Source organism: Manis pentadactyla, chromosome 5 (assembly GCF_030020395.1).
Source record: "Manis pentadactyla isolate mManPen7 chromosome 5, mManPen7.hap1, whole genome shotgun sequence".
In the NCBI taxonomy this organism is placed as follows: domain Eukaryota; kingdom Metazoa; phylum Chordata; class Mammalia; order Pholidota; family Manidae; genus Manis; species Manis pentadactyla.
Genome location: NC_080023.1, coordinates 80,090,013 through 80,107,840, shown reverse-complemented (window position 1 = coordinate 80,107,840; position 17,828 = coordinate 80,090,013). Strand labels below are relative to the sequence as shown.

The following is a 17,828-nucleotide window of genomic DNA, read 5'->3' as shown; positions in this document are numbered from 1 at the left end:
GTCATGTTTACATCTCCATGTGCATTGTGCATGATGTAATTACACAATAATTTGAATATGGAATCATAGATTTCCCAAATTAGGTAGACTACTAAAACAGATATAATTTATATCAATATGCAGTTATGAGATGTTATGTATACTACATGTTCAATAAATGATGTTTGGCATTGTTTTATAGTGAATTCTAGATAATCATAACTATGCATTTCAAAGAAAACTTTAAAAAATTTAACTTTTTTCAATATTTTCATCCTATTTATTTATTTATTTTTATTTTGGTATCATTAATCTACAATTACATGAGCAACATTGTGGTTACTAGACTCCCCCCATCATCAAGTCCCCCGCACACACCCCATTACAGTCACTGTCCATCAGCATAGTAAGATGTTATAGAATCACTACTTGTCTTCTCTGTGTTGTACAGCCCTCCCCGTGCCCCCACACACATTATGTCTGCTAATCATAATGCCCCTTTTTCCCCCTTATCCCTCCCTTCCCACCCATCCTTCCCAGTCCCTTTCCCTTTGGTAACTGTTAGTCCATTCTTGGGTTCTGTGAGTCTGCTGCTGTTTTGTTCCTTCATCCTATTTATTAAAAACCTTTTAAGAATGCATTTTTAAAGTATAACCCAAGTGAAATTTACTGTATTTTTTTTTCAATTTGGGGTGTAAGTTTTATGTTTTAAAAATAGAGATATGACTCAGTATCACTGAGCTTTCCAACAAGCCAGCCACCAAAATTAGAAAGAAAGAGAGTCAATTCTAAATGACTAGATCACAGAAAAGATTAGGGACATTCCTAAATATTATTTTTAAAATAAAAATAAGAATGTATATATCATCAAATAATGGGATGGAATTATCAAATAATAAATAGAAAATAATATAGTCAATTCAGGAAGGTCTCAACAGAATCAACTTTCTGGATGAAAAAATTAAAAGAGTATGTAAGACATGGGTAGGTGATAGATGAGACTGACAGGTATGGATGGATAGAGGAATGGATGGGGAGTGGGTAGACAGATAGATTTCTTCCCCATTGTTCCAATTTCATCTCCCAATCCCCACACAGGTTTACTCGTATTGCCTACATAACACTATTGATGAAAGAGCTGAAAAGAGGCCCCCAATTTTCAGTAGAAAATCCAGAAGCTTCCCTTTTAGTAGAACAAGGGGCACTACCATCATCTACTTTCATGTAGCCCCTGGTGAAAACTTTGGCTTCTGTGTGTCCCTTTAAATGTCCACTGGCCTGGTCAGTGCTAAAACCATCACACCCCCAGTAAGTTAAGTTCCCAACTTCCTGACCACATATGTAGAGCATGCTCACTTGCCAGCAGCTGACATGAATACAGTACCCATTTCTTCAGTTTTGTTTTATTTTTACTTGAGCTCTGCTCCCCTCTCCCCTCAAGCAGCTGCTTCTTGCTCTGACCTGATGCTGTTTTTTCCCATGGTAGTGGATGGCAGGTGGACCTCATGGAGCAAGTGGTCTACTTGTGGGACTGAGTGCACACACTGGCGCAGGAGGGAGTGCACCGCTCCAGCCCCCAAGAACGGGGGCAAGGACTGTGATGGCCTCGTCTTGCAATCCAAGAACTGCACTGATGGGCTCTGCATGCAGAGTAAGTCCATTTGAGCAAAGGACAGGCATGGGGAGGCCTGAGATGTAACCAGCTGGATTTCTTTGAAGGAAATATTCAAAGTTAAGAATTTTTTGAAAACAAAAGTGCAATAGTATACCAGTATTCTAGTTTTCTCTCAAAATTGAGGGAGCTGATCTCCCAAGAACCAGAATGAATAATAACCCCATCCAGTTAACAAATGCCATCTACTGTTGTCAGTGGCTTTCCCATGAACAAAGAGTGATTTAGTCATTTCCATGGTAGGGCTGTCTTTCTTTCCAGACCAGGGAACCATTATTCAGTTTTATTACAGTGCATAAAAGGATACCCTAAACTTCTCATAGAGTCACATGACTTCCAATAAGTAAACTAGCTTACTTAATTAGGATTACTCCTAATCCATGGCCATTACTGAACCAATGTCCATGGAATGTAAAATATATATAAGGACAGAAAACATCCATGCAGGGAGATTCACCAATTTACAACAATTACTTAGTGGGAATAGCTTCAAAAATCCTTGAAAATGTTGGGTTTGTGTTAGAAGTTATAATGTTTATTTAAAGGAAATAATGTTAAATTTAAAAAATGGGTATAGAAGATTGGCTCAGGAATATAACGGATTGCTATAAGGCTAAATATTCTCCATCTTCTATGGCTTTGTTCCTTAGATTTTCTTAATGAAATGGTAATTTGATTTCCAAATGCAAACTTTAGCATTTTCATGGCCATGAATTAAGGTGCTAAGATTGTTCTGAAATACAGATGAATGGATAACTGTCTTTGGATCTTAACCAATAGCAGTCAAGTGTTATGACACATTACAAATTGCTTGTGAAATACAAGCAACCAAATGTATTTGTGTAAAATTATTTGTATTTGTTATATAGGAATCAAATATTTTCACCACATTTTATGAAATTCTGTTTATCTTCCAGAGTCTATTCACATAGGGGCCTTTAAAAAGACACCTTACTTTAAATACAAGTAATTAGGTTACTGACACAGAATAAAAATCCAATAGGACTTTTAGGTTTCTGCCCACAGTACATTGCACTCTTTGAGAACAGGCTGCTGCTGAGTTCTGGTTATGATTTAGGACCTGCTACTGTGCAGCTCACCAAGTTTGTACCAGAAATTCAAGAATGGAAAGAATAGCTGTTTTACTAACTCTTCCTCCAGAGACACAGGATTTGTTCCTCTAGGTGTGAGTTAGGGTTGAGGAGTAAAATAAAAACATACCACAAGCAATTTATTCTTTTTAACGTTTTTATAATTCAATGTTCTTTCTTTAATGCTGAACAGATTGATTCATGTGATTCAAAAGTAGCAATTTTGAAGTCTTTCTCTCTGTACTATATTTCAACTTTAGGTGATTTAATACCTGTTGTGCATATTTAAAAATTCCCAAAACAACCTATTTAGTAAGGAATACAATATTTCAAAATGGAATCTGGGACCTTCTACTAGTTACACAAAATGACACATTTTAAATTATGATACTTGTCAAATCAAACATGAAATATTCAAGTTTAGATTTTCATGACGTAGCATCCTCATAGCATCTACCTTATTTCTTATGTCATTAATAGAATTTTTCTTATGATTCAGTATCTGCCAATAATTATGACATAAAGTAGTTGTACAAACAAAGGGAATGAGACTACTAGGCGAGTTTTTGTTTCTTGTTTTGCTTATTTTTTTTAGCATGTCTGTTAGACTAAAATATCTGGGTCTTTGGATTAAAATCAGTTAGTTAAAAAGCTATTTCCTTTTACAATTCTGATTTCCTATAGTAACAGCCCCTACTAAGTCAATAAACTCTTTCATTTACCCTCTTATATATCTACTCTAGTGCAAGAGAGAATTGTAGCCTGTACTACTATTGATTTCCTCAGTTATAAAAACCACAGAGATGTTGCTGTGCTGTGTAATTACAGTATGTTACAGTGAAAACTATAGTTTCTGTTTACCAGTAAGCTGGGTGCTTCTGGCAAAACACTGCTGCCAAGGTCTTGCAAAGAAATAATATTGCTCCTGGCCCTTAATTGGAAAACAAAGGGCTTTCTAATAGTAGAAGTACCAGGCTTGCAATGGGGACAAGGTCTAATTAAGAAAAGAATGAGAGTAGAAAGACAGCCAGAAAGTTCCAGTTGACAATTAGGAATTATCATGTAATGGTTGTTTATTTTAGGAGAATCATTTTCTTCAATGCACTAAGAAATAGTCCTTCAATATTACAATCTGATCTCAAAATAAAAGGAGCCTACTTTCGAACCAGGTGTACAATATGACCTCTAGATCTAGTTAGAATTATACTTATGATTCCTACGTAAATGTACACATACTGCTAGGTAGGAGAAATTCAGAATTCATGATGGATGTCAGTAGAAATTAGAGTTACCTAGATAACATAGGGTGGTATATTTAAAAGCCAAATTGGTACTTAAGAGCAATACAATGTAAAATATACAGAATATATTACAGTCAATGCTTATTTACTAATTTGTTCAAAACAAGCATATTCAGTCACATTTTTCCTTTATCACATCCCTTTGATTCAAAATATGTAGAAATATTGGATAAAATATTACACCTTAAGAAACACACATATGTATGGTGTGTATGAGTGTGATAGAGAAAGAGTGAGTGAATCGAGTTCAAAAGAAAGATAGAGAAATCCTCAAGTTCCAGAATGACGTAGAAACACAAATTTAGAGAGGTAACTATATAAGTGGACACCAGAATAACCCAGAGGAACATTGGACATGGATGTAGGTGCTGTAGATTAGGAGTTAGAGTTTCAGTTTTGGCACAGAGGCAGAAGCCCTAGATTTGCAAAAACCTAAGACTGAGAGTTGGAAGCACGAACCCTGAATAAACTTGGGTCTCATAAATGTCTGCTCCCAACATAGAAAATAAGTAGAAAAATATTATTCACCAGCCCAGGGAAGACACAGGAATATTCATGATAAAGGAAAGAAAAATAAGTTTTCATTTAAATAAAACCTATAATAAAACCACAATCCTACGCCCAGCTCTGGTATGGAGTCTAAGATTCAATACAGGGAACAAAAAACAAAGAGATGTATATTAACATAATTGGCAAAACTTCTGGGGTATTGAGCAGAAGCAAACAATAAGCCATCCACTAGAGTTCTTTATATAGCCCAAATGTATTGATCTATGACAAAATAACCCATTCCTGAAAATGAGCTTACAATAGTGAGTTCATATCACCAAGGGAACAGTCTGCTTCCTGTAAGGGAAGATGGGCAACATAATAAATAGGGGAGTTAACACTCATAACATAGACTCATACAGAAATCTGATTGAGTCTATAAAATAAATAAAATGAAGAAAACAAACTATTTTTAAAGGAACTATAAGCACAAACAAAATAATAAAATATTTTAAAAAGGACAGACAGATTTGGAGAAAGTCAAATGATTGAAAGTTAAAACTCACTTGAACGTTAAAAATCAGATCTGCGGCAGCTTTAGATAAAGATGAAGAAAAAATTAATTAACTGGAAAGTATTTCTCATGAAACTTCTCAGAATACTGGAAGACAGTTAAAATAAGTGATTACATAAAATGAAGGTTAAAGCTCATGGAGAATAGAATAAGAAAATCCAATATTACTCAAGAGTGCAACATTAAAAAAGATTTTCAGACAACCAAGACAGAGAAGGCTTATTACTCACAAACTCTAACTGAAAACAACTGAAAATATAAAAATTGATTCTTTTAAAAATAAGAGACCAATTAAGGGGCAGAAAATAAGGTGACAATAAAATGGAATTAAATTATAGGCAATAACAATATAGAATATGGGAAGGTATGGTCTAAGTTAAAACTTTCTAATTTCCATATATTGTTCAGGGGAAAAAAAACAGTAATACTATTGCACTGGACTTATTCAAGTGTTCCAATTAAAATATTAAGACTGACACACATAAAAGTTGAGTTCATAAGTTTAAGAAAAGATTTTTAAAGGTAGGAAAGGTGTAAAAAACAAAGAAGAAAAAATCTGGTTAATGAAAACATTAAATAAGATGGTTTATCTCAGGAATTATCATATATTAGAGATAATAATATTAATGAGTAAAATTCACCTTTTAAAGGAAATTCAAAATTGTAGGGAAGATTCCATTTTAATATTGTTTCTGAAGGACATGTTTAAATCATAATTATATAGAAAGATTGAAAATGAAGTCAAACTGAAAATATAGTACAAACTTTATTTTAAATGTCCAATTAATGGCCTTGACTATCTGATTGGGCTATTCTTAATTCATTTCCTTGTCCCATTATGCTTCAGTAACACATATTAGAGATCATTTTACTTCATATTTTTGTTTTTCTTAGCCATTGTGGTTTTTAAAATGTTTAATTTTTCTATTGAATAATTAATCAGAAGTTTTCTAAATTTTTTACTAGGCTATCAGTTATTTGTGTGAGACATCTTAGAAATCTAAATATTTCCTCAATGCCAATTGAAGCTTTTAATCAAACAGCTTTGAGGGTTTCTTAAAAAATTATTGAATCTTTTGAAGATATAATGTTTATATATGCATATATGTATATATATGCAGTGTGCAAAGTAGAATTTCTTGTATTTTGATAACATAAATACAAATTTTTACAATTATTTGGGAAAGCAATTGAAAAATGAGTTAAGAGCTTTAAAATTGCTCATATCTTTTGACCCAGTAATCCTGTTTCAATGAATAAGTGTTAAATAATTAATGGAAACACATAAAAAGATATATGCCAAATATGTTTGTATTCTTTATATTTTATTGTAAAAAAATTCAAAACATGGAAGTCCAGTATTAGAGCAATGATTAAGTAATAACATGGTCATTCCATAAAGTGGACTATTATATAACCACTAAAATACTTACTATGGTTTAACATGGAAAAGCAGAATATAGATTTCTATATGCATTTAGTCATGACTATGTAAAAGTAAGCTTAGGAAAAACAATAAAATGTACATATTTTCTTGGCTAGTGAAATTATGAGTATATTTTTTTCTTTTTCAACATGCTTTCTATTTGCCATACTCTTAATATTTCATTATGTTTATAATTGTAAATGACTTTCTTAAAGAGAGATGTTGAGGGTTGGCTAGAACAACTATATAATCTTGGAAGATGAAATCTCAAGATTTGAGATGCAGCAATATCAATTCTTATCCTGGGAATTTGGTCATATTAACTCAAATTAAAAAGTATTTTCATAAAATACTAGTGTAAAGTCCTAGTCGTACAAAACCCTGGGTGGTAAGAATTACTTACAGCCAGTAAATCAAGTGCATATATAAAAATGATTCTGAAGACATAGGGATTTGGATCCAAAATATAGGTTTGCATTATTTCCCATTTGCCTATTATATACATTATCACTCTGTCCTTAAAACTATGCTTATTCTTAGAATAACTGTTTGATGAATTGGATTCATTATGTGATGCTGTGTAATTTCATTTGTAGAACAAGATCATGGTTGTTAAGCAATTTCAGAACCTCCACTACATTTTTTAGGCCATCCATATACATTAGTTGATACTGAATTGTAATATATATCATGTATATGTTATACTGGATATAGGCTCACTGGCCTGAAAAAGTAGTTCCTACACTGGAGACACTACCTTAAAATTAAGAACTTCCAGAAACTAAGATTATTCACTGGAGTGCATTATTAAAGGGTAATTAGAGGCTATCAAAGTCAGTTAATATCCCAAAAGAAGTTGGACCTCTGGTTTATAAGCACATCATTAATTAAAAAGACAAAAATGTTAAAAACTATGGAATCCTTAGGTATGCTAAATAGTATGGATTGCATCAAACAAGAAAGGCTTTGATGTATTGTAACTTGGAGTATTTTTTGCTATTGAAAATAGCTGAATACACTATACCTGATAGGAGAAAGTTACCATTAACAGATGTTACTGTGTTTACTTAATAATACTACAGAATAGTGCATCACATTCATAAGACAGTATTCGAACATCCTTTGTGCTGTCTACCCACTTAGGTTTCTTTTTATCATACCTAATGTTATATTAAAATTGCCCCTGTCACTGCAGTATTGTTTTGAAATTGAATTTACATAAAGTGGTTCCAGGGAGAAAGAGAGAAAGAGGGTTTGGAACAGGAAGGGAGGGAGGAGGGAGAAGAAGAGGGAGAGAAGGAGAACCCTGGACAAGAAAGAAAGGGATATGGAAGAAAAAGAAAAGCACTTTACAGTCTCCCAAAATGCTAAGCCCATAAGCATATTTACCTTTTATGTTGAAATATAATAGCATTGGCAAGACCTAGTAACTTTTAACTTTTATAATCTTTATAAAGAATTTGCAGTAAACTCTACTTTGTCACAGGTGGCATATAATGGTCTAATTCACGCTTACCTCCTCCTTTGGAATATACCAATCCAAGGCCTATACAGACATGGCTTGGTCCAGAAATGGTGCTTTATATATACTTATGAATATGTTCAATTAGATTCTTACATTACTGCAACTATTCCTCTGGACTTTAGTCTTTAATCCCATTTGAAGATCAGAGTCCCACATACAGAAATGTCAAAGTTCAAATCTGAATTTAGAATTACTCCCTCTTGTTGAAGTGGGTTTATGCCACAGTAGACAAATTAAAAACTGCAATTTATAAACAAGAACTGCCTGGAATCGTGTCTGCATCAGTGAACTTCCTGACTTTGAGAAATTAAAATGTTATGCAGTCTGCTAATTTAGCATTTTCCACTCATTAAAAAATTTACACGTCACACAGCTCCTCCATTAATTCTCACATACAGAGGAAGCAGCAGACTGTGTGTGTCGGTTGTGGTGTGGACACACTGCATACCAGGGCCCTGAGAATCCCAGGTGCATTCGATGCAGGGAAATGATTTACCTTACAAATAGTCTTTTTTTGACTTTAGAATGATGTGTTTATAATTGCCGTGGCAGGCATTTGAGAAGGTGCTAGTCAGTTTCCAGTGAAATACTTGACAACACAGCAGTTTGATAGGAAAGCATAATTGTGAGTGTCAGACAGTGAGTGCTTTTTATCTATCGTTTAGAAGGAGTTGATGTCATAGCTGTGTTTGTATAGTCCTTGATATGCGTAGTGTCCCAGCTGGCAAATAAATATTCTGTACGTGGACTGTCTGCCTGACACAGCGCCCTGCTGTCTCCGGTATAATCGGTGCGGTTTGCTTTAGCATTTTTGCTTTCTGGTAAAACGTTTTCCTGTTTTTGAAAGCAGGGATGTGGTTAGAAAGTTTAGCCCACAGAAACCTGCTGAACACCTCTGGAGCCCCCAGACAGTTTAGAGAGAGGACAAAAGCAAGGTCTTCGGTTTCTGGAATGGAAAGGAAACTCCAAGGAGATCAAGAAAAGTGCCACCTTCCTCAACCGCAGCAAAGCACGACACCTTCAAGACCACACAGGAGCAGGCTTGGGGCACTCACCCACAGGTTCTTTTTTACCTAAAAATCCAGCAGAGTGATGTATCCTAGAAATCAGCCCCTTTACTTCAGGACTCTTTTATCATTTTACCTTTTCTATCAAATGTCGTTACTAACATGAATTGTAGTATCATTGCCTTTGGATTTAATAGGTTACTATTCTTCTCAAGGAATACTGATGTGGAAAGAGTCTAGTGCATTAAAAACACTCAGGCATCTAGTCTGGGGATTTGATTTTACTCAACTATTCAGTGAGATTTCAGACATTTATTCTGCACCTACTCTGAGTCATGAGATAGACTTCTACATTCTGAGATTTTTTAACTCCCTGCTATTAATTTCCAGAAGGTCATGGTCAGTACTGTTAGGATCAACTCTGTGGATCAGTTTAGTGAGGCATGGCCTATTGCCCTGTGAAGCCTGGAGCAGTGAATTACCATGGCAGTGTACATAACGGACATAAGTGATAAGTGAATGTTCTTTTCAGTTTTTGCTGTCATGTCTTAGAATTTATGTATTCATTTATTTGGAGTTCCTTAAGCCCCCATCAATAAACAAACTCTCAGTAGAGTAGTAAATTATAATAAATGACCATGAATGTCTTTGACAGACCTGACCTTTGACATCATTAGTGCACTCTTGATGGACTTGCTAGGTAAGAACCAACCTAAAAAAAAAAATCTGGACAAGTTTATTTCGAATGGCCCTTCAGGTTTTTAATAAGAACATTTGCATCAGAATACAATGTGACTGAGGTGAGAAAAATCCCATATTTTGGCTTAGTGTAAAGTCATTGGCAATAAGTAAGACCATACAGCCTGGTCAAGGAGAAGAGACCATCCACTGGAAATAGACATTCTTATAATGCTAGAATCATGAAAATGAGGACAGATTTTATGAAGTGGTCTAGTGTACTTCAAATAAATATGCTAAAACTAACAAAAACTTGATTTAAAAACATGCTTTCATAGAACACATTTAATGCTTCTATAAAATAATTGAATTATGTCATATTTGTAATTTATATACTACCCCCATATAAGATATGAATTGATCCTCTATTTAGTCCTCACAATACCATAAAATCTGTTTACATGTATTAAGGTCAAGAAGCAGCTCCATATTGAAATATAATGAGGAAACTTTGAAGGCAAGCAGGACCTCCTTATTAATAACTCCACCCATTTCTCTTGGCTAGAGGTTTGAAAGCTAATCTAAAGACAGTTTTAGTTCCCTGACATCTACATACACACTTGCCTTTTAGGCACTCCTTAAAACTGGTTCAGTGGTTCTCAAACTTCAGTGGGCATAAAAACTACTGTATCACATATCACACAACTTAAAGGAATTTCAGATTTAATTTTAATTGTATTCACTTTCCATCAAATGTGCTGACTTTAGGCCCTGGCATATGTTGCTTCTGACTATAATCTACTCTGTTAGACATGGTTAAACTGAAGCAAAATTGACTTGTGTTCAAATTAAGTAAACTCAGAAAGGACAAAAAATAACCTTGCAAAGAGAACTTTTGCTAATCCCCTAATACAAGCTCTATTTTGCAAAGGAAGATCCTGAAGCATAGAATTGAAACCGCCCACCCAAAGCCCTCAAGTTAGTGCAAGAGCCAGTCTACAAGCCCACATCTGTCTCATGTTGTACTAAGCCTTTGTTCATGGGGCTCTTGGATGCTGGAAGCAAGTGGTTATCAGTTCTTATTGCTTTAAAATGTGATTGTCTTCTGATGCAGAGTGTCCCTCCAGTTACTGATGTTCATCCCTTTTTTTCCTGCTGGCATCATTTTTGAGGGGGACAATGTTTTTCTTTTAAATATTTCCTTATTGTAGGGTTTCATGCCAAATACAGTGTGATTGTCATACGTTAATAGCTACTTTGATCTGGCATAGCTCTCCAGTACATTCCAGTAGAAATGCCCAAGTTTGATGCACCTTTTTGCTGGCCCCACACTTGAAACAAAAAGGACACTGTTTGGAAGCTGTTTCATTTAAGGGGAAAATCTGTTATTGTAGTATTCTCATGACTATCAAGGATAATGTTTCAAATGGAGAGGTATTTTATAGTCTAAATAGTTAGCATTACCTCATTCAGGGACTGAATTGCTAATTAACCCATGAGCATATCAAGCCCTTTTCTATTATTTCCTTGTCTTTCCTCATTTAAATTTACAAACGAATGCCCAGACAATGACTGTTGGGATCTGATCCTCACTTTGGTGTTTCACAAGCTTTGTGATGTTAGGCTCTGTGATGTCACCACTCTATGTTCCAGCTCTTAGTCTGTAAGTAAAAAAGGGTTAGAATAGGAAATTCTAATCAATGATCTATTTTAACTCCTGGGGGTTTGTGAGTTAGTTAGGGCATAGACTTGGTTTGCGGGTCTTTAAAACCTGGTCATTGATGCTCAGGGGTTCTGATGTGTGTGTCTCACATCAGCATATTTGCTTGATAATTTCATTCAAGTAATAGTTACAGTGTAAAAACAGTTTGTATTATCACTTCAAAAACAAAATCAGGATCATTTTGGCTATCATCTATTATTCATATTGCATGGAAAAACAAATTTAAAAGACTAGAAAAATCAAAACAGTTGCTGTTTATTGAGGAAATGAAAATTTGCATATAGTTCCTCGTATTTTTTCTGAAATCTGGATATACACCCACCCACGGGGCTATGTTCAAGTACATTTACACAGTTAGAAGCCATGTATGTAAGGATAACTTGACTGTTACTTACCACAGTGCAAAGCCAACAAGGAAAGCTTACTTTCCTCTCTAAGATACCTGGGCTTGGGCTCCCATCTTTTATAGTAGTTGAACATCAGCTGAAAAATGTGGGTGGGCCCACCTGCAGTCTGAAGGATGACCTTGTGAAAATTAGAAAACATTACTACTTCCTTAAGTCACTTTATCACCATCAGCCAGAAAATCGTTAAATTATAACAATCCAGGTCTACAGCCAACCCATATGTGAAAGGGCCACCCAGGACTGGACAAGCCAAACCTGTACACTGCCAGCTTTGTGGATGGGAAGATAGAAACCAAATTTTAGTCTCTTTTCATAACTTTAAAAAACCACTTCCACTTTTGGGACTCATGTTCTTCATCTGAAAAAGGTTGGACTAGACAACCTCTTAGAATAACCTTTTGAGTAATTAGGAAATGGCTTTCTAGCCTAAGGAGCATTCCGCTAGTTAGTTCTTGTCACTGTTTGACAGCCTACTCTTGCTCCACCTTTCAAATGTTCATGTCTTCACTTGAGGTTTCTCTCCACCATCAAACTTCCTTTAATCCTATTCTTTGAGGTTGAGAAAATCTCTTCGTTGAAGATCGTATGTTCTTTAAAATTCCTGAAAACAAAGGAGGTCCTGGGTGCGAGCACAACCTGCAGCAGAAGCCCGGCTTTGGGGCCGGCTTCCCCAGCGTGGGTGCAGTGACTGAGGCTGCCCAGCGCCCTTCCTGCCCCAGACCTTTGCTCCTTCTGTCCATCCAAGAGAGATGATGTTGACAATTGTTATCAGTGGAGGTGTGTTTTGTCCCAGACATTTTTTCCATGACATAGCTGTTCCTCCCATTGCAGGACAGTCAGTATTCTGAGCCTTCATTCACTCGATGCCATAAACACTCCCTAATCATTATGACTGAAGAAACACCTCTCCTGCCCCCTTTCCAAATGCTACCTCTGGTTGAGAATCATTTTAGCATCAAGTTGCACACTGGCCCTGGAAATTTGCTTCTGAAACATGCCACTATATCTTTGCCAGAAGCCACAAAAGGCCAGGAGTAAACCTCCTTCAAAGGACAGGGTGAGAGTATACAGAACTTGAAAGAGTGCATTGCTTGTGATTTCTCAGAAAAACTAAGGGCCCCTTGTCTCTGTAATAACTAGGGAACCTGAAATTCAAACACATTTCCTAAAGTCATTAAACAATAGGCTGAATCAACTCTAGAAATAAAATCCCTTGAGAATCCAGAGTCTTAGGGTATTTACAATTCATCATGATGATATTGATATGGTTGTCATTTATTGATTGCTTGCTGTGTATCAGCTCTTTACAAATCTCATTTTCACAGTGGTAGGGAAGTCAGTATTCAGATCCCTTTACCCAGATTGGATTAGAATACTGAGGCTTAGAGAAGTGAAGTAGTGCAACCAAACTGTCATAGTTAAGGAAGTGGCCACGCTGGTATTCCAACTGAGGTTCATAGACTGAGAAACTCAGTTTCACTGCCTTGGTGAGCAGCCAGTGGTGCTTTGTCAGTCCACCTTCCTTTCAAGTAAAGAGAAAAGTTAAGTGAAATCCCTAACTTATGAGCCAGTCTGTTGATTAGGACACTAAAGACAGTTATTTTGTACTGTGTTCTGACAGAGATGTTATTTTTCATTATTGCTAGGGCTGCTCTCAGCAGGGCCACCTCATTAGCTGAAGGAAATGTCCCCTGTTATTCCCTGAGGAAAGGATCAGATGGAAAAATGTAAGATAAACTCTAGAAAGTGATTCTGTGGTCCCATCGTTCATGAGATGGAACAGTAATCCCCTTCTTTTCTGATTCCCAGGCACCTAAGTGATGTTTTAGCTCTGTAGTTGCAGAGGTCTTTTGAAAAGGAGGGAACAGGTTTTACAGAGTTGCCTTCCAAAACTATCAGTGTTGCCATAAAAGAATACATACAGGTGTTGAACCATTAGTAAGTATACTTAAAACTGCTCTGTTTTAAGTTTTCCCATGTGGGAAAATAACAGTTTGGCTACATTGGTCCTAATTGGCTTTGGGGAATAGCTAATAATGGGACTTTTATTTATTTTTTAGTTTAAAACAACCTCAAATGCAAATACATCATCAACTATATTGATACACACCTATAAATAGACCTCTCATAAGCCACGTGTTATAAAAACCATCCATAACATCCTGTCACATTGCTTCCTTTGATCTCCATTATCTATAGAGAGACCAAAGGGATCTTTTCAAAATTACATTCGATCACAGGATTTGCATTTCATTTAAAATAACATCAGAATGTCTCAACATGGGCCACAATGTTGGCCGCTGCTCACTCCTCTGCGTCTACTTCTCCCTTTTCTTTCTCACTCACTGTGCTATAACTGCTCCATTTTTATGTCAGGTCTTTTGCATTTACCGTCCCTATTCATAGAATATTATTCCCTCTTGATCTGTACTTGACTGATTTTTTTTTTCTCATTGTTCAAGCTTCAGCTTACATTTCGTTTCAACAGAAAATTCTTCCCTGACTCCCTGAGTTGGTCAACTCTTTACCTCCTATCACATTATATTATTATTACTTATTTAATTTTTAGAAAGACTTCAGCATTTCAAGTGGTCTTATTTATTTTTACTTAGTTTCTGTTAAGCTGGAATAAAAGCAGGGACTTTTCCTATCTTGTTTGTCAGCACATAATAGGGTTCAAGAGTATTTGTTAGATGGATGGATGGATGAATGAATGAATGAATTCCAGTTCTGCATCCAGAATGAAATGCACATCTCAGGTAAATACCATAAGGCACAAAAATATTTATTGAGTTGTTCAGATCTACATAAATATGGGAAAGTTGAGATTTAAATCAAAATTATACAGTTCCCTTTTATTATTCCTTGGTTTGCCTGTCAAAAATAGGGATTTTATTGGGAAATAAGGGCAAAAGGCAAGGAAAACCCAAACTACTGCCCAGGGAGAGATTTCAGACTGTGTTGTATCTCTGTGGAGATTGGCTTGTCCCTTTATAAGGTGCAGTTCTGCCTTCTCCAGCAGCCCATGATGATTCCTAACAAAATTTTCAGAGTGAATATCGGACCAGCCCCAAATACCCTATTTTACGCTTATTTCTGTGCCTTGTAACCTGCAAAAAAAATAATAAATCTGTTGACATCCCTTTATTTAACATCATCCCTACAAAAACGACCACATCATTTATCTTGTCTTTTCTAGTAGCAGTGAACTTGTATTGTCTTAAATCTTTGCATTTCAAAAATAAATAACCTTTTCTCCAGTACTGGATATGTCCCAGATGTCCTTTTATTGAGTTCACAGAATACAAATGGAAAAAGGTTATTACCAGACAGAAGTGTTTAAAAATGAAAATCAAACCTAATACATGGACTCTGACAACTGGAATAAGGAATATAATATTTATAAAACTGAGTAGGAGGTTGCAATCATTGCTCTAAAATAAAGCATTAAAAATTAATTCAGAGCAAACCTGTCTGTGCTACAGCAAACCTCTCTTTCATTAAGGTAGCACTATGTGTTCTTCCAGTATTAGTTCCCCAAAATAGATAAATACCTTGTAAGAACTGAGTATTCTGCAAACTACATAAGACCTACCTGAAGCACGATTTAGTTACCTTTAGTATTAAAGCATTACAGACCTTTAATTTTGAACTGAATAATTGTGATTCTTGCAATTTCTCTACTTTTTGCCCTTGAGTATTTCTAGGAAAGTTTAATTCACGTGCTTCTTTTTCATCTTCATTTGATTAATCCAAATGGTGCTGTATCATTTGATTAATTCATGTGATACAGAATATTAACTATTAGGAAACTATAGGTGCCACTTGTGCTATACTTTTTTAATTTCCATAGATTTTTCCTTTCAAAAAGTTTGCATTAAACATTTTGAAATGTTTTCTCCTAATCTACTTCACATTATTACTATTTATTATTATTATTACTACTGTCATCATCATCATCATCATCACCGATTTCCTACCTTGGATACACTAAAAAGAAAAAAAAATTGCTAGTGTTATTTCTGCATTTACTGTTGGGATGAGGTTTTTATTTTGCCCGACTCACACTATTATTCTGAAGCCCTAAAATAAAAAAACCTTATAACCTCTAGGCTCTATTGATTTTTGAATGATTTCAAATAAAAAGCATTCAGTTTCTATTGCATTGACAAACTGCTCAGTCCCTGGGCAAGACCTATTGGATTCCTATTAAATGGAGGGGCAAGAAACAACCCAAAATCCAAAAAGCAGATTCGAGATGGAGGGAGGAGAGGTGGTCTCAGCTTCACTCAGTCAATGAGTAGTTAACCTTTGACCAATGATGGCAGATTTTCCTTAGTTCTATTTGACCTAGAGCAAGCTGTCATGATTAAAGAAAAAAGAAAAAAAAAATCTGTTTAGAACCTTACTGAATATGTCCTGGGAATTAAAGCATATGGCAGGGATAAGGAAAAAAGGTTTTCCTTATGCTAATGACCCTTGATGTCTGAAATAAATTAGATCCATTAGAGTTTATGCTCAGTAAAAGAAAGACTTTAAGCACTCCAAAGTTAGTGACTCGAGACCAGTTTTTGCTCTGAAATTCAATCTGCCTACTTATTAATTCTTGGTGAGGCTCCAGAGCAGACAGAGGATGCAAAGTCATAATTCTGTACTGAACCAGAATTTTAAAGGACTTACAGGTTTCTTTTCCTTTTCCTTTAATTGAACCATTTTTCATGCTTCTCATTTTGTTTCTCTCATTAATTTGATTTTGTTCCCATTTTTGTTTCATTTTTTTGTTTCTTTTCAAGGTTTCATTTATCCTATTTCAACTGAACAGAGAACCCAGAATGAATATGGATTTTCTTGTAAGTTTGATATTTGACTTTTATGTTGCTGAATCATCATTTAACATTATTGCTCCTAGTTCAAGTTTACCTTTCTTTGGATCACAGATGTGCACACAGGAAATAAGCGTCTAATATATTCTAACATGAGAAACAAATTAGATTTTCCCTGTTGAAGAGAAGAAAGGGTCATTTCAAGTCTCTGCCAGCTTTCAAATCTATCAATCTACCATTCAAAGCTTCAGTGCCAGTAGCTGACAAAACATTGTGAAATATGCTGATGTAAATGAAGGACAGGGTTCAGATGCTAAAAAGTAAGGAGGTGAGAAAATGGAGATCTTTTTAAGTTAGAAATCATGAATGTTGAGTAAGTAATTATGCCCTAGTAAAGTAAAACATGAAAGATTTAGCTATGACTTTCAGCCTGGAGTTTGGAATGCTGGTGCTGTCTCAGATAATACCCCGCAGCAGAGGGAAGGCACACTTTGAAGCCAGCACTTGCACAAGTCATGTCACTGGTGCACTGAAAAGATCTGCCAGTATTGACTTGATTGACATGAAAGCTGGTATTCTGGAAACTCTGGGAAAGACAGTAGTTCGAAAAGAAAAAAAACCTTTCACATACAGTCTATTTAAACACAAAATGATAAAGGGGTAGAGCAATTTCCAACAAGGATTCCTTTACAACTGTCATAGTGTTGAAGATACTGCGATATGAGAGTTTGGGCGATCATGGGAGCCACTGTCAATCTAAACGATGAGTCATTTTCCCACTCAGGCCACGTGGCTGTGAGTCTCAGACAGAGTGGTGGTTCCTCAACTTTTGGGAGGTTATGGGCCCAAGAATCTGAAATTTTTCTTCCCCCCCAAATGCACATGTATATAAAATTGAGCGTAAAGAGGATATTTGTTCCTAACCACTTGAAATACCAGTTTAATTACCTCTTTTACAGTGAGTGGAACAGCTTCACTTAACTTTCCTGAAAAATCTTTGTGGGTCACAGAAAACAAAAAAACAGAGACCAAAGATGTCTGTGAGGTTCAGGAATGGTTTGATTTTGTTTATTTTGTTTTATCAACTTCTGTCACCTTTTGCAGTTGGATCAAAGCATGGTCTATGCCACTAA

General features: G+C 35.6%; 1 protein-coding gene across 2 annotated transcripts in view; it reads left to right on the top strand.

Moving 5' to 3' along the window:
• The window catches only part of UNC5C (unc-5 netrin receptor C), a 368,757-nt gene that overhangs the window by 289,588 nt on the left and 61,341 nt on the right, over positions 1 to 17,828 (top strand). The window contains exons 7-8 of one of the 2 annotated variants that reach the window (XM_036914075.2): positions 1,466 to 1,630; positions 16,666 to 16,722. In XM_036914075.2, the coding sequence (XP_036769970.2) occupies positions 1,466 to 1,630; positions 16,666 to 16,722 (222 nt within the window). The remainder of the gene's footprint in view (positions 1 to 1,465; positions 1,631 to 16,665; positions 16,723 to 17,828) is intronic. The other variant, XM_036914076.2, reaches the window with a different exon arrangement.